General features: G+C 39.8%; 1 protein-coding gene and 1 pseudogene across 1 annotated transcript; one reads left to right on the top strand and one right to left on the bottom strand.

Moving 5' to 3' along the window:
* The first annotated feature begins 856 nt into the window (after positions 1 to 856).
* On the top strand, positions 857 to 15,341 carry rac2 (Rac family small GTPase 2). The gene is made up of 7 exons (XM_067497604.1): positions 857 to 1,015; positions 7,590 to 7,661; positions 8,499 to 8,616; positions 9,588 to 9,650; positions 12,666 to 12,825; positions 13,843 to 13,976; positions 14,772 to 15,341. The coding sequence occupies exons 1-6, from the start codon at positions 981 to 983 to the stop codon at positions 13,971 to 13,973; spliced, it is 579 nt and encodes a 192-aa protein (XP_067353705.1). The 5' UTR covers positions 857 to 980; the 3' UTR covers positions 13,974 to 13,976; positions 14,772 to 15,341.
* Positions 15,342 to 17,939: 2,598 nt separating this feature from the next.
* On the bottom strand, positions 17,940 to 22,021 carry LOC137124635 (granzyme F-like; annotated as a pseudogene).
* Between the last annotated feature and the right edge of the window lie 3,357 nt (positions 22,022 to 25,378).

Below are 25,378 nucleotides of genomic sequence, written 5' to 3' on the forward strand. Positions count from 1 at the left end.
CACATTTAAATGATAATACCATAGTTATGACCTTACAAAATAAAGTAAACACGTAATGTGGTGGCATTTATCGCTAATTCTGTTATGATTTCTAATTTTTATCACATTACAAACCACATTGTTTCAGTGTAGTAGTAATAGAAGTAGTAGTAGTAGTAGATGTTTGGCTATTATTGCAGTTTATGTTACTGCATATATTTGATGACTGCACACACTTGAAATTTGAACTGTTTGATTACACATTTGATTCTTAACGTTAAAAGTGTTTTTTGGTACTTTACTTAATTTGTCTGTATCTCCTTTCAAATAAAGGTTAAACTACTTAAACTACATTTTATGTCTACAAATGCTACAAAAAAAACCCCCCACAAATGTGTGGTTGTGTACTGTAGGTGTGTCTGCGTGGGTGCGTAGCATCAGTGGAAGGGTTTGTGTACTACTGCACATTTTTCCTTTTTTAATTTTCCTTACTTTATACATTTAAGTTCAAGTTAGACGCAAACAATCACCAGCAAGTCTGTGAGTTTGTGTTGTTCAACATGTCAGTGTGCAAACACATGACTGCAAAACGAGGAAGTATTAAATAAAGTCTAGTGTTATTGTTACATCTTCCCTCTTTTAAAACCCTTCAGGGCCATTTCACCGCTCTTATCTGTTGCAACAGCGACTTTTCCCGCATCAGTCCTTAGAACTGTATCTTGCACCATTTGTACGCTTCTTGCCTAAGTTGTGTTGTTTAGAAAAAAAAAAACACACACACACACACACACACACCAAAACAGGAAGCACAGATGTGTGCAAAATGAAGGAAGAGAGACTGAGAAATAAAAAAAAAGAAAAAAGGCAGCAGAGGGAGGAGAGCGAGGGAGGTGTGTAACAATTTCCTGTAGCTGCATGCTGATCAGCTTCTCTGCACCTTCCTCTCTGAGTCTGTTTCTTTTTCTGAGTACAAGAGCACAGACGAAGCGGAGCGGAACAGGATGCAGGCTATCAAATGTGTGGTCGTAGGAGATGGGTACGCTATTACTTTAATTTCCCTACTTTGTTTCAACTCGAGCTGACTTCATTTTGAATCATGTAGCGTTAACTCAGCTGATACACATTTGGCCCCAGGCTCCGAATTTAATGTTTTCTCCATGGCCTGAATGGCCTCGGGTAACAGGTTTTTTTTTTTAGCAACTTCCGCAGTTATGTGGCTGTGTAATATGGTGTTCACTGTAAAACCTAAAGGCCACAGAAGTCCTACACTTGTAGAAAAACTTTGTCAAGTGTCACGGGTGAATTTTCAGGCATTGGTTTTGACAGGGCTGATCCAGGGTGAGGGTGCTAGTGGATGGGTGCAAGCCACAACATGCAGGAAAATGTAGTGGCGCAAGCTCAGAATATAGACTCTGTGCTGTAGATGAGCATCTCGGAACTGTCGAAAAAGGAGCTCATGAAACACAAAAGGAAAAACGTGCAAGAATATACGTGTTCTTTTGTTTTGTTTTGTTCAATGTGGGTCGTTGTAGTACTTTAGAAAAACCAGATGAATTGTTCAGTCTGTAGGAAATGTACTTGGGACAAGTTTGTACAATGTGTCATCTACCACCTCAGTAAAACCACCTCTAATCCTTGAAGGTGGAGCAGGACGGGCCGATTGTCAGGATGGAAACTATAAAGCAGATCCAGCAGATCAATGCAAACATAGAATAACTTTTTATAACAGAAAACATTTACAGGTAGTGCACAGGTACTGTAGTACATCATTTCCTCCTGTGTGCTGTGCTTCCTGCTACATGTTGAATGTGACACTGTGATTTAAAATTAACCACTGGAATAAATAAATATTGCATTCGTTTAGTTCACAGTAGCTTGTTGAATTTGAAATAAAGTGCTAAATTTGCATTAACGCACTTCTAGTTCCCTCATTCTAAAGTCTATAGGTTTGTCTAAAATTAAGGTCGTAGTTTAAAAGTAATGAGGTCTGTCGGTAACAGTTCAGGAGGTTTTTACATCGTAGTCTGAGAGATACATTTATCCGTAAATACCCCAGTTGCACAATTTTAGAGATTTTACGTGGTGCCATCAAGTGGTTTATGAGACTAGAGAAGTTGTTGGAAACACTGAATGTCAGCAGAAATAACACGGAGTCTCAGCTGCTCATTAAGTTTATAACTTGCTACTTAGTTCAGGTCAGACACTTGCTTTTTGTCACTGGAACCAGGGGGATGCTAACTTCTGGGTTGGCCTACAAAAATACGTCATCCATAGTTCACTCCATAGTAGACAGGAAGTCTACTGAGCAAAGCAGCCAGAGTTGAGAGGATGGGTTACCAGCTTTAGTAAAGGAGACCCCCTGTTTGTTTTCCAGTAACTAGCACAGCCAAGAGTATATTTAATTGTGGACCTCAATTGTTCCCTAACAGCAAATGGTGTCGATATGAAATGATTTGTACCTAACGTTAGCCAAGTACATTTTGCGCCTAGACTCACTGTGTGGACTCCTGACTGTAGGAGTGTGAGGTAATAAAGAGATGACAGTAGAGAAGGGGAGTTTAAAAAAAAAAAAAAAAAGCTACAGTATGTGATAATGTGGAGTGCACTGATACACCATAACCAAAAGGAAATGCTTGGAAGGCTCGATATTCAAAAAGTCCACGTCTCATCACATGTCCTGATGTTTTTGAGGATGTAACACAAAATGCAAAACTATTAGCCATAAAACATTAAAACTCTTTAGCCACTAAATAAACATGAATTGTTTCAGGAAAATATTGCAGATTGTCTGATTTATGTCACATATGTGGCATCCTGTGTGTTTGCTGGTGAGTCATATGTGGTCACCTATATAACAAATGATCTGATATATATATATATATATATATATATATATATATATATATGTTACCAGTGGGCAGCTTGAATTTGTAAAAAACACAGGGTGTGTTTATGGGTTCTGTTCGATCACGTAAATTTCTATCACGCAGCCAACACAGCTGCCACCAGATCACAAATGGTCAAAGAATGTGCAATGTGAGGAATGTGAAGAGGAGACTCTCCCCAGCTTCTCACCTGTGCACACCTGGCCAATCAGTGCCGAAAGCTTCACAGACTGTCTGTCTCAGCGGACGAGCTGTCAGTTGAAGCCGGTGGTTGTATGAGTCATTTGTGCCACGTTTTTCACATTTGTGTTGGCACTGAGTCAGTGAGGCATTGTGCTGCAGCCTTTGCTGTTTAGCAGCAGCCTCATCGTTCTGCTGTTGAGTTTTACAGAGGGTCAACTCTGTACAGACGAACATTGTGCAGACACTGGGCGATGTGTGAACACTTGTTTGTGTTTGACAAAAGCAGGTGTGATTTCTATTTTCTTTTTGTGGGGGGGTGGTGCAAAGAGAGAAGGGGAAGTTGGTCTTAAGTAGCAGGAACTCTGTCAAGCCTCATCAAGCCATTATTCGTCATCATGCTACTGATATTTGATACTGTATATGATGTGAATAAACACAGCTTAGTTCAACAGAAACAATCTTCATTTCTGATTTCATAGCATTAAAGACAGATTTTAAAACCCAGCCAACACACAACAACTTTGTTTAAAGCCTACAAAACTTAGAATTTAGTATTTCAGCGAAAAAGCCACTGCCAGGGTGCAGCTAGTGCCAGCGACGTTGAATACACCTCAAAGACCAGGCCGATGGACTGCGCCCATGACCAACAGTCCATTTGGTGTGTCCCGGCCTTTCCTGTCAAGTCTTTCTTCAGTTCAAAGACGAATTCACAGAATAAAATGGCACGAAAGAGCAAATGTTCTTGAGTAGTTGTTTCAGCTTGGCCAGGTCTGCACATATATCTAGTCCCTCCATCACTAAGCCTCTCACACATGAGATGACAGCACTTCCGGGGGGTCAAATACTAAAGGTTTAAGCCATGAAATGCAACAAACCAGCCTCATAAGGAGAAATAAAAGTTGCTTCTTTTGGCTCTAATTTGCGTGATGCATGTACACGAATGCCATTAAACGTCCTATTGACTTCCCTAAATGAAAATATCTCTCTACGTCTAGCTGAAGGATGCCTCCAGATGACATCACTAGTTGCTCACACTATGGAGTTTGTAATCATGTTCAATCTGCTTTTCCAGGGCTTCCCCATATGGCATCATCTGAACTCCTAATGATAGGAAACTCCCCCATGGGATGTCATCTGTAGGAGTGTTTTAGCTACATTAGAGACATGTTTGAATTTGGGGAAGTCAGAGGGACATTTGAAAGCATTAATGTACATGTACGCCCTGAACTACAGCCATAGAGAGCAAGGTGAGAATTGGTGAAGTCGACCCTTTAAATAAACCCTTCAGAATCAAACATTTCCCGAACAAACCATTCTCACGTACAGTATACAAACATTATTTTATTGGAGTGACTAAGCAAGTGACACAAGGATGTTTCAAACTAACATGAAAGAAATGTTGTAATTCTAGTTCAACTAGTTGAGTACAAAAAAAAAAATCTTAAAAGAAACAGGAAGTGAGTAACAACAACAACAAAAAAATAAAAATAAAAAAAAAAGGAAGATATTCACCATCGGGCCATTTTGATATAAAATGTCAGAAAAAGAGAAATTAATCCCCTGAAATGTAGCATGGCCTCAGCTGGGGACAGAAAGGTTGATTTTAAAAAACAAACTGATAAGAAAAGCCACCACCCCCCCCTCCAAAAAAAAATTGATCTTGATCGTTCAGTTTGGCTGGTTCCTGTTTTCGGCGCAAAGCGATGCTTCTGAAACAGACCAGTTTCTGTTTGACTCGCACACGACCACAGAGCACACAAACACAGTTGTGGATTTCTATCATTATGAGAGCCTTCGCTGAAAGAACACACTCCTTACTCATAACCTTAACTAGCAAAACTAAACCCAACCTTAAACCTTCACATAACCTTAAACCTTTTCCTCTATTCAGGAAGTGGGACATTTTGATGGCCATATGTCATTTTACACTAGGAAGTCACTTATAGCTACAGTGTGTAACTTTTTGATATGTTATTAGTGGAGACATGCAGCTTTCAGCTTGTTGCTTCAGGGGTCGGCACAGCAGAACCTGTTCCAAACGTGAATCAATTCAAAACAGAGGCTTTCTGGATGCCAACCCTCTGCTCTGCCCATTGAGACATACTCCATAACTCATCTTACTGTGGTGTTGACACCTCCTGAGGCAGACTCACAGAAAACACCACCTCTAACGATTCTTGAGCGAGGCTCACGCTTCTAACCAATCAGAAAAGGCCAAAACCCAAACCCCGTGAGTCACATTCGGATGCAAAAGCTGCATATTGTAGCCGTAAATAAATTGACACTATACAAACAAATGTATACTAGTGGACCAGGAAGTGACTTTTGAGATGGCTTCTTCAACACAAAACATCTCTGTCTTCTGCTTTTGGCGGCAGAAGTTGCATGTGACAGATATTTTATTTGCACGATTGTGAACACTGGCAGAGAACAGTGAACTATCTGCATGGCTAAATACCAAAATGGGTATGTGGGAGTTTTTGTATGATTTGGATAAACTCACACTCAAAGAAAGCTGGTGAATTCCCCATTCATTACTCACTAGTTATCAGATTTCATGTGCTGTGGAGAAAAATGAGCTCAGGCGACATAATACTTGGACATTGTAGTTTTTTTTTCCACGTAATATATTAGATTATTATTGTACTTAATTTTCTACACATATCTTCTTGTGTCAAACCCTGTGGCATATTGTGTGAAACAAACCAGACTGTAAAAAAACATTAGAATATATCTGCTTCCCCCTGTCCACTAAATGTGTCATGTTTAAAACATTTAATACTAAAAGAAACCTGTTTACACCTGAGCAAACGCCCAACATGATGGAGAACATTAGTTGCAGTTTTAAGAGCTTTGAAAAAAAGCAAATCGACATATTCTTGTTTTGCATCTTTTGACTTTGTGAGGCCTTGATCCATAGGTTTTAATTGTTATTAATAGCAGGTTACCAATGAAATATGCTTCTGTCTGTGTGTGTGTGTGGGTGTGTGAATATGTGAATAAGAAGAAACACTGTGAACTATTTAACTAGTAAAATGAAAAGCACTAAATAAGTGCAGATAATTTACCATTTCATAAGAATCACCTGAATTATAATGCCCGTTGTCCAGTTAGGATCAGCGCACACAGATCAACCATAACATTATGAACACTGACAAGTGGAGCAAATAACATTGATAATCTCGTTACAATGGCACCTGACGTTGATGTGATCCAGCAAAAGAGCTACTGGTGCTACATGTACATATTTAAAGTTACAGTACATGTGTTTTGTTTACCCGGGGAGGGGGCAGTGAGATGCTGGGGCAATGTTCTGCTGGGAAATTCTGCGTCCTGCCATTCATGTGGATGATACTTTGGCACGTACCACCTACAGAAACCTTCGCTGAGCAATAACACGCCATTATGGAAATGGCAGTGGCTTGTTTCAGCAGAACAATGCACCCTACCACACTGCAAACAATGGTTCAAGAATGGTTTGAGGAACACAAAAATGAATTCAAGGTGTTGGCTTGGCTTTCAAAGTCCTCCAAATCTCAGTGCTCTGGTCAACAAGGGGCATCTGGCGTGGGCTTAATGTTATGGCTGATCAACGTAACTAAATCTGTTTTGCCTTCTGACCTTTGTCAAATTACTGAACTGTGTGTTCATGTTGGGTACTATGACTCATAGTAAGAGGCTGAATGAGGATATAGATTCTGAGGCCTGCAATAAGTCTGTTGCCTAAGAAATGATTGTGAATTTGCGTAATTAGCTTATGGGCTCTGTGCAAGTTGGGCACAGGGTGGATTTGCTTCAGCGTGCTGACGTACAGTCATTATGTGAGCGAAAGGCATTTACCTGTAACTTTTAGACCGTGAGAAGACAAATAACAGCTACAACAGTTTAGGTACATATCACCCAATTTCAGAATGGCCTATCTAACCACTGGAAGACTTCTGTCTGGGGAAGCAGCCATGAAGAAGCAACGTCTTACAGCTTGCAACCAATCAGAATTGACCACAGTCTTAACTGATTTGCGTCACGTGTTCTGGGGTTTCTGTTGAAATGCTGACAGCAAAGCAATGGAAGAAAATTGAAACAGGGCTAGTTGATACTTGTTAGTTCTCCTCCTGCACGCAGCCGTGCAGTTTCATCGCTGTGGTTGCTGAGACCAAAAAACAAAAATCACAAATAAAAAAACACCCTGTGTTGTTAGATTGTTTGTTTTTGAGTCCGTTTTTATTGTTAAAGAATTGTCCCAAAATGCACTTCACAAAGACAATAGACAGGAAAATATTACTTTGTAGTTGACAGTAAAACATCTGCAGAAACATCTCAGGAAGTTGCATTTTAAAGTGACAGCGTGACTCGTGTAGGCGGCTAAATTGCATCATTTCCTGTTAGTATAAGTAGAAAAAACGTGTTTTTCCTTTTAATTTTCTTGTGTGCTTAACTCCGAACAGAAAAGATACAATAAATATGGTGTGATCGTCTAAAATCATATTTCCAAAACCTAATATTATCCAACATCTAACTGTTATTTTCTTTTTCCTTGTGTAGAGCTGTGGGAAAAACATGTCTTCTCATCAGCTACACAACCAATGCCTTCCCCGGGGAGTACATCCCTACTGTGTAAGTACCACACACACACACACACACACACACACACACACACACACACTGCTACAAACATACACTTAATTACACGCATACGTTTCATACCTGCACGAACACACTTTCGACTTTTTCCTTGGCTTATAGCAAAGCACACTTCTGAATTAACAACACATAGGCTGCAGTAAGTGATTGTAGTCAGGGAAATATTAAAAGTGAACTGAGGTCACAAGTGACATTGTCTTCATATTACTTATAGCCGCAGCTGTTCTAACTAAAGCCTTGAGATGACTGAGATGAATGAGCAAAAACATGACACTGAAGGCGGATGTTGGTCATAACAGTGTGGCTGGATCAGTGTTGCATAGGGGAAATGAAATGCTGAAATGCTGAGACATCTATACTACTGCTTGTATTTGCAGTCAGTGGCTTACACTTGTTGCTATATATGAACTTTCTACATGAAATGCTAGAAGCAGCAACTGTGGAAGACAACTCGCAGAGCCCATGGTTGAGCTGCAGTCGTTCCGTGTGGCCACACAGAGGCGGTGCTGCTTAAATATTATGATCGAGGGGCATTTCGCTGGTTCCCTAAACACAGGGGTTTCAGCAGCAAGGCTCAGACTAACTCGAACCATAAGTGAGGCAAGAAATTCATTAGCAGCATAAAAAACAAAGTGATTGTATTATTTTGAAAGCAGAATTGCTGGTCATTCGCGAATTCACTAATAGAAAGCTTCTAATGTTCGAGGACTAATGTCTAGTTGTGAGACCTTGCACTGACGTGGTGGCATTTTTACGACACTCATAAGTTCACTGATTGATCGCTGACCTTCTGTGACCTTCTCGCTGCAGATTTGACAACTACTCAGCTAATGTAATGGTGGACAGTAAGCCGGTCAACCTGGGCCTGTGGGATACAGCTGGACAGGAAGACTATGACAGGCTGCGCCCACTGTCCTACCCACAGACGGTATACAGTCATACACACACACACACTCACACACATGCACACACACTGCTCATTAAAAAAGGGAAGGTCAGGTTCGCCTCCCACTATAAAACCCAGGGAGCGAATAGTGCAACGTGACTGTGCTGCATCTCATTAAATCATAAAACCGGAAAAGAAAAGATGTTACTCAGGAATCTGTTTAAGATGCAAAACTTTTCTGGGATTAAATACAAAGAGTAGGTGGAAAAGAAACAGAATAACCAAAGCTAAATCTTTTTTGTTATTGTTTTTTCTTACAAAAAGAAATAATAATCAAGAGAATAAACACTGATGTTTGATTTGATAAGTCAAAGGAAAAAAAGATGGAAATAATTTGACAAAATATTAGAACCTTATCGGCCATCAGCCTGTTTTATATGGTGCTATGACCACTGTCTTGTGGCCGTCAGCATCGAGGTTTTGCTCGGTTTTAGGTGTCAAAGCAAGGTTCTGAAGATTTCGGCAAAACGTGACAGAAAGCAAATGAGTCGAATCCCTTATTATAACAGATTTTTGTCGATTTTTGAAGCAAGCATTAATGGTGGCTAGAGAAGCGAGCTTGTGATCGATCCTCAACCGGACAGGATGGGTGTTACCCTTCCCCTTCAGCAATGCTGTGGTGAACTTGAGCAACGGCACGGCTGCTCAGCGGCCACAACTCAGACTGTGGCTGTACTGAGCAGCAAAGAGCGGTAGCTCCTCAGGACAATAAGTAAAGCTTCTAAGTAATAATCATCATAATAAAAATAACGGTTTCCACACAACACAAAAAGAGCAAGATGCCCTTCAGGGTAAACTGTGTCGATCAGTTATTATTTCATTACAGGTAAAGAGTAACGTTCCTATTTTAACACGAACTATGTAAATAGAGCAATTGAGCAAAGTCACAGAGGCCGAGTGTGTTCGTTCCTCCCATCTAACCCACTCTCTCATCCCACTGTTTATCCATGCAGGATGTTTTCCTGATCTGTTTCTCTCTGGTGAGCCCGGCGTCCTACGAGAACGTCAGAGCTAAGGTGAGTCTCGTCACTGTCGTATACATCAACATTTGGACTCTTCGTGAAGGTCACACACTCATGCACTGATCAGACAGGGGTCAGCATGGGACAAATTTCATTCTGGCCATGACTGACGGCAGCTTACTGTGCACATGTCGCTGACGTCTCGCAGGATGTTCCTCAACGCCGTCTATCTTTAGCTTGAGCGGTGAGGAATGAGGGGGAGAAGAAGAAGTGTCACCACAATTCCACTGTGACACACTTTATATTGGGCAAAGCATGTATTTAAAGATGTCCATTTTTTTCCCATATGAATCATGTATGTATGTCCCGATGACGCCACCTAACTCGTATACAATGCCGAATACCGATCAAATGAAAAGTGCAGGGAGTGAGAGTTATTTTAACTCTTTGAAAGTTAATCTAGAATTGATTTAAACGATGTCGATTTTAACAACCTAAGATTATTTTCATCCTTAGTTTGTCATTAGTTTGACAGCTGTCAAACGTTTATTTTTTAGAATCATATGAAAAGGGGGGAAAAAAAGCAGCAAATTCTCACATGTTCCAAGTTGGAACCAAGCTTTGTTCCTGCTCCGCAGGAGACATTAGGGTTGAGACAGCCTGTCCTTCAAGTTTGATACATAAAAAAAAAAAAAAAAAAAACATCCTTTCCTTAAGAGCCAGTGGGAATTAAAGCCTTTCAGGTATGGAATTCATCGCAAGTGCCCTCTTGATTTGATGGATTTGCCGTTTCCTGTGCTACATTGACGCAAGAAGGAGTTGTTGCAAAAAAGAAGTATTGCAACAAAAGCAGAGCCTCCGGAGGAATGTTCTCAAAACGCCTCACTGCTCTTTCACTCAGGAAATATCCTATAAGAACATCAACGCAATATAACAAGAAGGAAATAAGGTTTAGAAACATAGGCTGCAGTTGATTTTGTCTACTTCACCTCTGCTTTGCTCCTCACTTCGAATCCCATGTAAATAACCATAGTTACAGTAAAGTGGAGTAGTAAAATAAATACATAAAAGTGCTTCATGCTGCCTGCTAGATTAGTTGATATAGAGGAAAATGAAAAATAAAGACTAGGTGATGGTGTCTAATGTAGAACAATTTCACACCAAGAAACCAAAGCTACATCCTCGTGATGCTGATTGGATGATTCTGAATCTTGTAAATATTTTCCTTTTTTTCCACTTTTTTTGCAGTTTTACAAAACATGAACAGTTAGAAGTTAACAACTATTGGCAGCAGATCATCGGATATAAATGCCAAGCGAATCAGAGCATGACTGAAAAAAATGATCACATAGTATTCAACATTACAGCACTTCAACTGGAATAAAAGGGCAGAAAGACGTAGATGTAGAGTTTCATTGAAATCAAATCAAATCGTTCATCTTATGACTGTGACACTGTTGCACTGCATAACAACATAAACACACGTTTTTATAACCAAAACATTCAAAACTAAATGAGACACAAAATACCACAAATCAACCAAACTGGCGGGAAAAAAATGATAGTTGGTTAAGTAACTATTATATGCTTTTTAGTGATCAGTTATTAGTTGTTATATTGCCTATAATTATAGTTCAATAGGTCACCTGTTACCCACCCGTAGGTCAGTAGTTATATTATCCGTGATAAGTGTTGCAATTTAATAGGGATGTCTTGATAATGATACAAGGATTGGTTCGAATACTGCCCTTGTATTTAAACACATACTCTTAAAACTTCTTCACACGGCATAAAGTTGGTTGTGCAGATGTACAGAGGGGGAACATTTTCAGCAGAGGTATAAGATAAGTGGCGTTGATGAAAGCAAAGGCAACAACAAGGTCTTTGTTTAGGCACAAAGAGCACAGAATAACTTCTCCCTTTGTGAGGTTTGTGGGTTTGTCCGCTAGTTCACACAGGAGGAACCGGGAATCAACCGCTGACCCTCATCACCTGAACTACCGCCACTGTAGCTGTAGTTCAACTGAAGTCACAAGTCTGAATTAAGCATCAAGTTATTTGAGTAGTAGTTCAAAACATGTCTGCGATCATTTAAGTCTGAGTCAAGTCACATTTTAAATCAGTCATTAATAGAATTAGACAAGTCTCCGATTCAGTCAGAGTAAAATAAGTTTATATTTAGACGAATGCTCTGTTAATATACAATGTGGGGCTGTAGACCTGCCATAAATTATCTTAGTGTTTTCGTTTGTTGAAGTCCCACGACAGTCAAGTCTAAGTCTGAGGTTTACAGCTTTGTTTTGATGTGCAGTGGACCTGCTAAAAGAGCAGTAGACATTTGATAAAGTTAATTTTCCATTAGGGAACTGCCCTATTGGCTTTGACCATTTGATAGAATGCCAGCAAGCCATTTAAGTGTATTTTAATTAAGCTGCAGACACAGATAAAATTGGAGAGGGAGAAGGGGACTTAGGATATTCCCAAATTTGCATCATGCAGTGGTTTAAATTGTCAGCATGGAAAAGACATTTGCAGAGAACCGGCTCAAAAAAGCCGAAGCAAGATTCACTAGGTAATACCCATAATCCCCACATGTCAATCAGCTGGCCAGTGAGCAGACTACTTCACTGAGCAGGTCGGAGCTGCCAATCAAAAGCCACAACTTTCGCTAGCCTTTGGGCACTTGCAGAATGTACTTAATTGTTTTACCAGATAGGATCTCTCATTTCCCTCACTGAGGAAAATAAATGGAGGGTGGATTAATGAAGCAAAGAGTGGAGCAAGACGGCGTGAGCAAGAAAGGTGAGGGGGAACTGGAGACAGGAGGTGAGAACAGAGGGATAGAGGTTAGGGAAAGAGGGCAAAGTGTTGGACATCTAGAAATTCTCAAAGTGGAAAAGAGGTGGAGGTGCTGTATTAGAAAGTAAAGGCTTTCAGGAAACTTATGATATCAACCACATACATATTTCAGCAAGTCATTTGCAATTTAAGACCTATTTCATGACAATTTAATGAGATTTGCTAGCGTCTGACTTTCTCCTCTCAACTCTGAATTCTGTCCTCTAACAGTGGTACCCAGAGGTCCGTCACCACTGCCCCTCCACACCCATCATCCTGGTGGGCACCAAGCTGGATCTGAGGGATGAGAAGGACACCATCGAGAAGCTGAAGGAAAAGAAGTTGTCGCCGATCACCTACCCTCAAGGCTTGGCCCTGGCTAAGGAGATAGGTGAGTCACAGTCGCTGGGGTTCTTTCAGGTTTTATGTGACAGCAGCTTGGAGTTTTTCCAGCCGGTTAAGGCTGAAAATAGAGCAATACCTAAACACGCAGGAAGTCGTGGAAATTAACCCGTGTTACAAATAAGTGATCAGTGTATTAGGTTTGCCAAAAAACCATTGGTTGGATGTAAAGTGTAATTTTATGCAAACGTTGTTTTAGCTAACAGATTTAAAAAGGATTCAAATAGTACGTTACAATAATCACCCAACTCTGCCCAGGACCAAATGGCGACCGGTTAGCAATAGGTGGCGATGGGGTGTCTGATACTTACAAAAAACGCTCTACCTTCCTGCACCACAGTCACAAAAAAATAGTTTGTGTGTCATATGAAGTATAGTTAGTTATCAAACCCAACCTTTTCCTGGTTTCCTTTTTGGAAACAAAAAGACATCTCAAAACGCTGTGAAAACAAAATGAAGTACAACAGAACTTGTACAATAGAATATGTTAAACAGCATATATGTGGTATGAGCGGTTACTGTCCGGCCAATATCCAATCGGCTTGGTTGACGCCCATCTCTGCACAACACGTTGTTGAGATTTGGGAGGTGTGCACGTTGGGTCCTCCGTGAGCCTCCACAACCTACGGTTACCCATAATTCCCTTCTCTGCGTAGGTCTCTGCGTAGGTCAGTGGAGAAGTTTAAATCAGCGTTAAGTCATTGTGTTTGCTACAAAAAACTGTTGTAAGAAGCCAAGTTTTAAACAATGTAATTTGGTTGAGAAGCTAAAGCATTTAGACCTTTTACTGACATGTCAATGATGATTCTGTGGCCTTATTATTACTGCTATTCAACATGCAGGTGGGTAAGGCAGCAAAGGACATTGTTCATATAGTATTTCTTTTCAAAAGTGCCAATTACCTACACGGGCTTAAAATGACAGCTCCTCCTCCTCAGCCTTTTTCCTTTTCTTAGTCTTTATGTTGCTTTGTTGATATTCTGTGTGTCCTCGCTTTGCACATTAGACGCAGTGAAATACCTGGAGTGCTCGGCTTTGACCCAGCGTGGTCTGAAGACTGTGTTCGATGAGGCCATTCGCGCCGTGCTCTGCCCGCAGCCAACCAAGGTCAAAAAGAAGCCGTGCTCCCTGCTGTAAACGGTAAGACTGAAGTGAACGTGGGAAAAGCCTTAACATTTATTATTAAGCTTTTCCTGGATCTTAACTCTAAACGCATCCTACACACGTTGTGAAGAAGCCCGATCACACACTGGGACTTATCAGTAGCAGCCGATTCAAAGGATTTTCTTTACCAAACATGCAGTTTTTCATACAGTGGAGAAAGAGAATAAAAGCAAGTCAAAGGAAAAGAAAAGAGCAGTCGAAAGAGCCGCGTAGTCATCGAAAATAGGCAGCAGATGAAGTGAGCTCTGATATTACACTGAAAATAAAGACCACTTTTGGTAAAGTGGTTTCACAAATGCCACATTTGATATGTGAAATAAAAGCCCTTGTGTAATTATTTCCAATCCTTCAGGGCACATTTCCAATTTGCCAGGAGAAGGACATGCATATAATACAGCCATGATTTGACAGCCGTCGATCCAGCCTTTTCTCCACAGGAGATACATTAGCAACTGAAAAACACAACATTCACAGAAAAGAAAAAAAAAAAAGCCATCTAATTTGATGCCCCTGCCTTTTGAAAATTGCCAATATAATTGCAGATAATAATTGCACCCAACTGGCATTTCAATGTGCCAATGTACAGAGATTTGGAAAACAAAATTCTACAAAAGTGCTTGTGGATTAATGAGTCACTTATTCGTCTTTGTTCTTAATGTTGCAGAAAACGCTTGGTTAGCGTGGACACCTCGCGTGCTCATGTCAATTTGCGTGTACATTAACGAAGGTGCCACAGATTCTCATGACTTTTATTGTTTTGCATTGTCACAGGAAACGGAAAGAAGACAGAAACCAATTTGACCGCTGACCAGGGAATGAAAAGAAGATTCAGAAGTTCTGTTATGTTTCTTATTAGAAACATAGAAACTAGATTTCCACTAGTTAGAAAACGCTTTAGCAATTATAATAAAACAGTATGAAATGTTTGTGGACGGCATTGATAGCTGACACAGCAGGTTATTTATCTGCGAAGCATCAGATTGTATCAGATTACAGTAGATCATAAACTAGTTTACACACTATAAATACGCCCAAATAGAGTAGCATGCGAGCTTTATCAAACGCACGCCCACCTCACTCCTGTTGGAGCCAAAAATGACACAGTTTAAATGGTGACTTTGGTACTGCAGCTTTGAATATTAATAATTGTTATTGCACGCAAATATAGTATTGCAATGAGATTAATTCATGGTGTTGTGACAGGTCGTTTAGATCACAGTGAACAGTGATCAGGGATGGTGTTTCATATGAGCAGAGATCTGAACAATGTTATATTTGAATAAAAACTATAAACAAATGTATTATTTGATGTGATATTCAAATAAACAACATTTTAACGGACCTGTACACGGAGACGGTGTTATTTGACATGAGTGTTTCCTTGCTGTGGTTTGAATGAAAACTAGACCTGTCTTGGACGCCCGGTCACTCCCTCCGGAATTTTACAGATATTTTTGAAATAGCTACATTTTGTTAAGATGCCATTAATATCCCTAATTAGTTCACTAGCAAATTGGATGGAAACACGTTGCCTCGATCTAGTTTAGGATTTGCACGAGGTGAAACTAAACACGTTCGAACCCTAATTGGACACAGTCGAGAATCCAGGTTAAAATGAGTAGATTTTATTCTCTTTCTTCTTTCTTTGTGTCCATTCTTCTATTCAACTTTATTCATCAAAAATTGCCAGAGATGTTGGAGCCATTGTCGTGTCAGCTGGAGTGTAAGTGTTTGGGGTTTGACTGTGAATTCAATACCATCATTTGACAAATGCACAAATGATCTGCTGTGGTGACCCTGAACTCACAGAATAAGCAGCAAAGGACAAAAAGAAAATTGAGTGAAGTTGCAGATTTGCAATCATTCAAAACAATAGCAGTTTCTACAAAACTCTTTTGGGCAGCAGCAAAATGAATGCGTGTGAAGGTTTTGGCCATAAGTTAACTCTGATATATCAAACTGCATTTCTACCATCTGTTACAAGCATCATCCGTCTCACTTTGTTTCCCCAAGGGACAAGTCGCCAGTACGGCCACATCAATCCTACTTTTTTTGTTAGCTCTGATTAGCAGCAGCCAACTGATTAATGATGTAAATTGGAGGTGTCCAGGTGGAAAACATCGCTCATTATTTACCCGAGTGTCTGTGTGTCGGAGAACAAATGACTGCACCTCAAAGGCAGAGTTAAAGACAAAATCAATTCCAAAATGGCTCTTTTATCTTATAAGCTACGTCACCCTCAATCCAATGACTGGGTAGTTCCTGAGGCACCGCTAGGTTTCTAAAAACCACAAAAGCTCTTACTATAAGATGGCTGCATCAAATGCAGTTCTTCGGTACATTTGATCCGATCTCGTCTTGTATAAATTACGCTCTATTGCCAGCTAAATTTAAGTTAAATGTAACCGCTGCCTGGATTATTTCGGCTTGGTACATTCTTTTTTTTTTTATTTTAGGGGAAAATTGATGTTTTTGTAATTCACTTGCAGGCAGGTGTTTGATAAATGAGCAAATGAGAAAGGTTTACCTGCCAGATAGGACTGAGTTTAGCCAACAAAAGCACTCTGGCTTATAAGGAAATGTAATCTTAACTAAATACAGAACGCGTGATGGGTTTGTTCACTTTAGACTTAAATAATTACAGTTTCCCAGAAACAAGTTCTACAGTATGTGCAGCAATTTTATTTCAAGATTGGAAAACAAATGAAATACACACTGTTGTCACTGACAACTTTTCAGACGTTGTGCATAAACATTTTGTTAACCTTTTCTCATGATATTTATACTAATCATATTGATTTATTGTCCTCTAAAATGTATTTATTGTTTTAAATGTCATTTTTAGAAGATTCAACCTGTCAAAGGAGCCACATAATCAGATCACATACTTAATACATACATACATACATAAAACGTGTGTACTTTGATATAGTATTACAATATTAAAACAATATTAGCAAAAGATTATCATATGTTGATGAGGAGTTTGCATGATTTCCACGCCTGTTCCTCACCAGTGACTGTGCTTAGGGCTATAAATTAACTGTACAACTGTACAACTAAAGCATATGTACAACTAAAGCATATGTTCAAACCAAAAAAAAAAAAACCAAGAAAAAAAATAAAGGAAAAAAAAATCAATACTGCTGCGTATCTATACTCACAAAGCTAATCAAGGCAATTTCAGCAGATTAATTTCCACCAACATACAGTCAGTATGTGCACACACAGCTAAATGTTGTACTGTGGGTGTAAATAGTTGCTTTTTGTGCACCTGAGAAACAATCCATTTCCCCGTCGTTCTACCCTAAAGCCTCATCCGGGGCTAAGCCGTTTGTCAAACAGTAGCCGGTAAAAGGCTGCTGGTCTGCAGCAGAGCGGTAGGCAGCGTTTTCAAACCAGATTATCCTCGACTTGATGATTGCGGAGAAGTTGGGCCTGACAGCTCACATAAGACACTTTGCACTTGACAAGGCAACATTGTCCTCAATCTGAATACTTTGTGTTCCCCAAAGTACTCGAGGGCACAAAAAGTGATTACGGTGAGATTTGCCACATGATTTTCCCAACAACCCGCATGACAACTGTGATCACTCTGAAAACCAAAAGTGGGGGGAAACAAGACTCAAGAAAAAGCCAACACAAGCCAAACACTGCTAAAAATATTTGTGAACTTGCTAGAATCAGAGCAGTCTAGTATTTCCCCCCCAATATATTATGTTCATATTCACTTCTCACCCAACAAATCTGTCATTGCAGAAAAAGCACAGCTGCAACTTTGATGGCTCTGTCCCAGAATACAAGGTAGCAATTACTGAGTTTTTAAGTCAAATGCAAGAGGTGGAACATCCTGGTCAGGACAATATAAAATATAGTTTTCCATATTGCCAAAATATAACCTCCATTTTTCTAATGTTTACTTTCCTCTTCATTGAAGAAATAAAGTCTGCGTGCAACCTGCTTCTTCTAAATGCTGATATTTCATAATTTACTTAACCTCACGTGCATCAAACCACAGTTTCACACAAATTTTGATTCATTTTGATTGATCCCAGACAGAATGTACATAATAATTATACAAATCCAAAACGCTACATATCTGGCCATCCATACACCCGGTAAGAAATAAAACACACTTTTAGACAAATGTTGGCATGTCTTAAGCTGTAGCCATAGTAGATAGTAGCTAGTTGTTGAATGTTATAGTACAAATAAACAGCAATAAATTATGAACATGCTCGTACAGACAACATCGTTTTGCAAACCATAATTTGGTATGTTACATTTCATCATAGCCAAATATTAGTATTTAGTAAGATCACAGTAAGTTAATAATGTTTTGATCCTACGTATGCATAAAGTATGTGAATAGTTATATAATATGTGAGTAGTAGAAGTAGAACTTCAAATTTTCTACTCTAGTTAAAGTACTATGCTCTAAAATGTATCTAAAGTACAAAAGTAAAAGTTCTGCACCAGAAAAACTGTATGATAGAACGGGATGAAAGTAAATGTCCAAGACTAGTCCAGATTATTTTGACAAACTCACAAAGGTGGAAACGATTTTCAAAATGTATAATTATTAGTAAAATCTACAATATCAGTCACCTACAGAACAAGAACAGTAACAAATGTAATTAGTAACTAACAGCAGTACAATAAAAGTACAATGTTGTCCTAGAAGGCAAATACTCCAGCTCTCCAGAGTAAGTGTACTTAATTACTTACCACCTCTGATTCCGGTCTGAGAACTGAATATACTTTGGGAGTGTTGTGTATAACATCCATCTCAAACCTTTAATGTCCAAACACAGATCTACAAGCACTGGTTTTATTTTTTGCCACAGTGACAGACAGAAATAACTCACTGGTTGTAGAGCTGAAAGTAAGACATTATATTTATTACACGTCTCAGCCAGTTTACTGTTTCACACCATGTGGTGACCCCCTTTTTCTCTAAGGTAATAGTTTCTGTGATCCAAGCTGCATATTGTGGATTGCAGAGGTCCACGAGTGCAGCTGCTTTTCTACAAACATAGTCAGGATCTCCGAGAAAAGAAATCGCACCATAATTTGTGCCTTCAAACACCACTCAGCCAGAGAAAATACGATTTGTTTGCAGTTCAACTTTTGAAATGTTTCTCTAAAGTCTTACAGAGGTTTTGACAGTCGACAACCTGTGGAGAGTAGCTGATGTACCTGGATCTTAAAAAGAGGAAAAAAGAAAACTATATTTTTTATGATGTACTTCTTTGACTTCTTTCTTCATTACACCCTCCAGCGTGTCCAGCTATCTGAACACATAACAATGCACATCCCAGAAACCAAACACCATGTATGTCTTCATTTTTAGCTCTTTCTGCAACAGTTGCACAGGGGAAAAAAAAGATTATCACCCAGCACTGATCTGCTCATTGAAGTCAAACATGGCATGTACAGAAATCACAGATGCTGTTTCCACTTAATATGCTTCACGGGCTGAATGCACACAAACCTGCAGCCACGATCGCATGTGTCTCTCTCGTCCTTGTTTGTAGTACAGTTCCATTGTTTCTGAATCAGATTTGGGATCTGGCTAACGGAGATGCAAATATGTGGTTAACCCTAATGTACCTGCATGACTGTGGGAGGAAGGGCGATTTTCACAGGTAGGTAGAGCTATAGGCTAAATGTTAATGGGGCTCGGAAGCTGCAGTAACGTGATGTCAAGAGTCCTTGTGTTGTGTTGTTGTTGGGGTCTTTGTCTGCATAGATCACCGGTTCTGCTGTGATAGTCATTTCTTGTGTGGGACTGTCTTGACGCACATCTACATCTGCAAACATAGTCCTACATGTACAGTAGGTAGGAATTCAAGAAGCACATCCCACAGTAAACATTCAGCTTTAGTCCTGCAGGTCAGTTTAGTTCTTTTCCATTAATGTGTAAATCTTATCCCATTGTTTGACTATTGTGTAAATTATGCATAAGTGCCACCGTCCTGGCTGCAGACAGTGAGCTGCAGTCAGAATCCACCAGTCAGGGCTCAGAGAGCCTCCACACAAATTGGAAGATCCACCAGGAGTGAGTCCTCTCAGTCTGACATGGTATGGGCGCTCACATTGTTCACCTCTGATGATTATCCTCCACAGGTCCATCGCTGTCCCTGCTGTGATACCTGAAAGAGAAAGTCTCCCAGCGGGTTATCAGGTTTTTGTAGCTCTGAAGAAACCTTTCAGATGAGAAGTGAAATGTCCCCAAGCACGTCACGAAAAATCCAGTCTTCACGCAATAGGAACTTTGACTTAATAATGACTGAGACTCTCCAAAGACATGTCTCCACCAGGTGCCTGTTAGAGCAACAGCTGTTTGAAAAGGGGAGACATTAAAACCCATTAGAAAAAACTGCGCCGCTGAGAATTTGTTGTCTCTGACCTAAGATTGTCTTTAAATAAATCACTTAGTTAGAAACATGTACAGGTCAGTCATTCACCATGTTCAGTCCACAGCTGTCCACCAGATGTCCCCGAGCATCCATCTTCTAGCTCAGGTTTTGTCACCTGACTCACCCACACCCACCTGTCTCACCTGTCTCACCTGTCTACACACTAATCACACGGCACAGACTTCCACGCAATATCTATGTGGATTTATGTTGCCAGCCATCTTCAACTATTCTGATTTTTAAAATGCATCCTTTGAAAATATATCATATACATAATGGCACATTGCAGCTTATCAGTGTAGGTACAACACCTGAATACTCACCGACGCACAGCGAAGAGAAAAGCAGAAGACGAGTCTTTAAGCATTTTCTATTCCCTAAAAACTGTAATTTCACTGTTTTTAGCAGATCCCCGTTCTCTGCCCATGCAGGACAGGTCACCTTCGCAGAAGATGACACTCCTCGTCCTCCTGGGATACATCAACATCTACATAGACGAACCTCAGCCTGCTGACGTCCTTTCACTTTAGAATCCATCGGCTGTCGCTAAATATCAGAGGCTGCTAGTGTCCCATTTTCACGTCATCACAATAGGTCATAACTTAATACTACCAGGACAAGGTTAGCATCACCACGGACACCAGGACGCTGTTCCCCACTTTCTAATTACTCCTACCCCCCTTCCACCTCCCCTTATCCACCTCCCATTGCTGACAACTTTACCAGCTTCTTCACTAATAAGCTGGCAGCCTTCAGCTCCCAGTTCTCTCCACCAGATGGACACATCCACCTCCCTTTCAAACCAACAATCCTACTACCTGTTCTCTGAGTCCAATCCCCTCCACTCACCTTCAAGAAGCAGCACCCGCAGTAATAGCAGCAACCTAGGGCTGCCCGCTGCTCCTCCCTAGTGGGATTGGTTGTATGCAGAAGGTGAATTTCATTGTAGCAACATCTAAATGTGTTCAATCACGACAATAAAAGCTTTCATTCCTCCATTTCCAGCCAAGACCCTTGAATGAATCTTTATTTAATGCTCAGATTCCTTTTCTCAAAACAGGGTTGCAAAAGTTGCAGACCAGTCTTTTGTCCTAATCTGTGGTACAGCTCTGGCTTAGATCAGGTCTTACCTATCTGGACAAACCTTCAAGGTATCTTGGCAGGGGTTAGTTTCTAACTGTCATGGCATTTCCACCAGTGTGCCACAGGGCTCAGTTGTTGGTCCTCATCATTTTTATAACTATACTACTTCTCTGGGTTTCTATAATTCACTCACACTGATTCCTATCATTGTTATGCTGATGACACACAGCTTTTCTTGTCTTTTCCACCTGATGACTCCACTGTCTTCATGAATTTCTGCCTGTCTCTGAGATCTCGGCTTGGATGAAAGGACAGATGTCCTAGTCTAGTCACCCCGACCATCAATACAGTACAATATTAGCATTACGATCTTCAGTGAGTGTCCTCACTAAGCACTGATTTCCAGTAGCCACCTGCATCAAGGTTCTGTCTCTCACCTACAGAAGGGTCGACCCAACGGCACCTTTCTACCTGGGCAGCCTCATCCATGTCTACAATCCCTCCTGTCAACCGCATCTAGTGGTCTCTTCACTGCACTGCATTAATTTCTTCTCATAGCACTTTGATTTAATGTCTTCTCCTTGATTTAAATTTCTTTGATTTTTCTTTTTATGTATAAAAGCATCTGCCAAATTACTAAATATAAACAACTACTGATATTTAGTTCTGTAAAAGTTAATGACATTCAGCAAGAGCAGGGCACCTAGACAAATCACCTTTTATGGGGCTTTTAGTAAAAGTAAAAATCTCTGTGTTTCAGCTTGTACCTTAAATGCTGCTTTGAATATGATGGTAATGCATGATGCTATGTAAATAAAAGCTATCCAATCAGATCTTGACTTTAAAACCTTTGCACAGTACGTTTACAGAGAAATTTGTTGTAATGACATTTAAGGGAACGTTAATATTGTAAATCCCTATAATCTAAATATTACTGTACTTTTAATAATTCACAGAGTAACATTATGCTGTTTAAAAACAATGATTTATTACAAGTGTTTTTCAGGTATCATAAAATGACTTGAATAATAAACTGCCAGCTAAACTGCCAGCAAACTCTTCATTCCTTTCCCAGTCTACACATGAGGTCTGACCTTCAAAGCCACACCTTGCTACACCCGTTTCCATGTCACAACATACAGTATATCACACGCATATTAATTAATTGGTATCATAAAATGACTTGAATAATAAACTGCCAGCTTGTTTATCTCCAGATTTTGAGATCTTCTTCTTCTTCCTTTTTATTCTGTGTTTCTTCTGCCAAAATGTTTTGTCGTCTGAGAGGGAGAAGCTCAATTAATGTGAGCTTTTCACCCATTCTTCATATCCACAGACATTTATGAATTCAAACTCAGTTGATTCAATACAGTTGGCGTCTGAGTCATAAAGTATGATGCCATAAAGCTTGTTCTGATGCACCACTCCCCCACCAGAGTCATCCTGAAAGAGAATTGCTTGTAATATAATTTTTGTCTCATCATTTAAAATTCTAAATTGGTAGCATTTTAAAGGACAGGATGATTATCAAGGTTATTAAAGTTAAAGTCAATGCAAACCTACTTTTTTTTTTTTGTTCGTTCTGTTTTTCTGTTTTGCAACTAGTTTCCCAAACTCTTCATTCCTTTCCCAGTCTACACATGAGGTCTGACCTTCAAAGCCACACCTTGCTACACCCGTTTCCATGTCACAACATACAGTATATCACACGCATATTAATTAATTGGTATCATAAAATGACTTGAATAATAAACTGCCAGCTTGTTTATCTCCAGATTTTGAGATCTTCTTCTTCTTCCTTTTTATTCTGTGTTTCTTCTGCCAAAATGTTTTGTCGTCTGAGAGGGAGAAGCTCAATTAATGTGAGCTTTTCACCCATTCTTCATATCCACAGACATTTATGAATTCAAACTCAGTTGATTCAATACAGTTGGCGTCTGAGTCATAAAGTATGATGCCATAAAGCTTGTTCTGATGCACCACTCCCCCACCAGAGTCATCCTGAAAGAGAATTGCTTGTAATATAATTTTTGTCTCATCATTTAAAATTCTAAATTGGTAGCATTTTAAAGGACAGGATGATTATCAAGGTTATTAAAGTTAAAGTCAATGCAAACCTACTTTACACATTTGGACTTTCTCAGTTTTGGCACAGATCCAATATTTATCGTGATCATGATTGTCATGGTGATGATGGTGGTCATCGTGATCGTGATCGTCATGGTGATGATGGTGGTGATCGTGATCGTCATGGTGATGATGGTGGTCATTGTGATCGTCATGGTGATGATGGTGGTGATCGTGATCGAGATCGTCCTGGTGATGATGGTGGTCATTATGATCGTGATCATCATGGTGATGATGGTGGTGATCGTGATCATCATGGTGATGATGGTGGTGATCGTGATCGTGATCGTGATCATCATGGTGATGATGGTGGTCATAGTGATCATGATCGTCATGGTGATGATGGTGGTCATTGTGATCATGATGGTCATGGTGATGGTGAAGGTGTGAGTTGATCTCCTTGCAGTTGACAACACTCATTTGCAGAGTTTCTGATGCATAAGGTGTTTGGGGAGAAATGGAGGACATACAGGAAACAGTTTATGTTTTAAAAACATTGTAACCCTCATTAAATACCATTAAATCCTAGTTCAATTAATTAGTCTTTTTTTTTTTTGTTCGTTCTGTTTTTCTGTTTTGCAACTAGTTTCCCAAACTCTTCATTCCTTTCCCAGTCTACACATGAGGTCTGACCTTCAAAGCCACACCTTGCTACACCCGTTTCCATGTCACAACATACAGTATATCACACGCATATTAATTAATTGGTTAAAGAACCATTGACATTTAAGTCAAAATGAGAGTTTTTTTGTCTATTTTACTAGCATTACAATATTCTGCAAATTTGGTCGAAATGGTCGAAAATGCATCATAATCAAATAATCCAAAATGATCTCACGTTGATGGTTTCTGGACGCGGATTTGTAAACCGTGATTTGACTCGCATTTCTGAAAAACAAGATAAATTTCACATCATTCAGACAAAAGTTAATTTGCTAAGCTTAACATTGACACACGTCACATTATAAATGCTTCCCTGGTCGTATTGAGGGAGGCACTGATCTTTTAAACCTGGATAGAATCATTCTACGACACATTAAAAAAATTCTATTGAAAAACTGCTAGAAAATAGAATCTCTGGTGCTTATTTGATGTCTGCACAGGATTATAACCCTTTCTATTAGCTTTTGAAATTTGGGAAGGGGGCATATCCACCGGTCCCCCCTAACGATTACACTCTAAATTTCATTTCAGTGGGATAATTTCAACAGCTATAGTCTGGCTCTTTAAAACAAACATGTTCAAACATAACAACTCACGGGTTAAGAGGAGTTTTACAGTCCCCCAAAGATATGGGATCAATGTTTGCGGCAGTAGGTAGCGTTAGTATCATGATGGATTCATGGATCTTTAGTTGTTCTCTGATTTGTACTTCTTTTCCACCTAAAACTGCATACATGGTCCTACAAATGGAGAAAGTGTTATTATTTGCAATGTTAAGAGGGGAAATCATCTGTATTGATTTTGCATTAGATAACAGCTGTATTTTGAAAGCAGGAATAATTTGCAATATCAGCAGGGAAACGTTCTCACCGTCCTTCCTGCCAGCAGCGAGCTACTGTAAGAATGTCTTTGTCACTAATCAAAGAGCCACCACAGACAATCTCCTGTTGACTATTAGCACCTCTCGCGATCAATTTCACGTGGGGCATCTGCTTCCGTTCTTCACAGTGCAACACCGTGACACCTGAAAGGGAAAGTAATTCCTCTACTCGGTCACGTTCAATACAGTCCAACATGTTGTAC

The sequence above is a fragment of the Channa argus genome, chromosome 3, assembly GCF_033026475.1.
Source record: "Channa argus isolate prfri chromosome 3, Channa argus male v1.0, whole genome shotgun sequence".
Taxonomy (NCBI): Eukaryota; Metazoa; Chordata; class Actinopteri; order Anabantiformes; family Channidae; genus Channa; species Channa argus.

Coding starts and splice junctions, on each gene's coding strand:
- rac2 (XM_067497604.1), top strand. CDS start 981: ATGCAGGCTATCAAATGTGTGGTCGTAGGAGATGG. Junction 9,651..12,665: donor ACGAGAACGTCAGAGCTAAG/GTGAGTCTCGTC, acceptor GTCCTCTAACAG/TGGTACCCAGAGGTCCGTCA. Junction 12,826..13,842: donor GGCCCTGGCTAAGGAGATAG/GTGAGTCACAGT, acceptor TTTGCACATTAG/ACGCAGTGAAATACCTGGAG.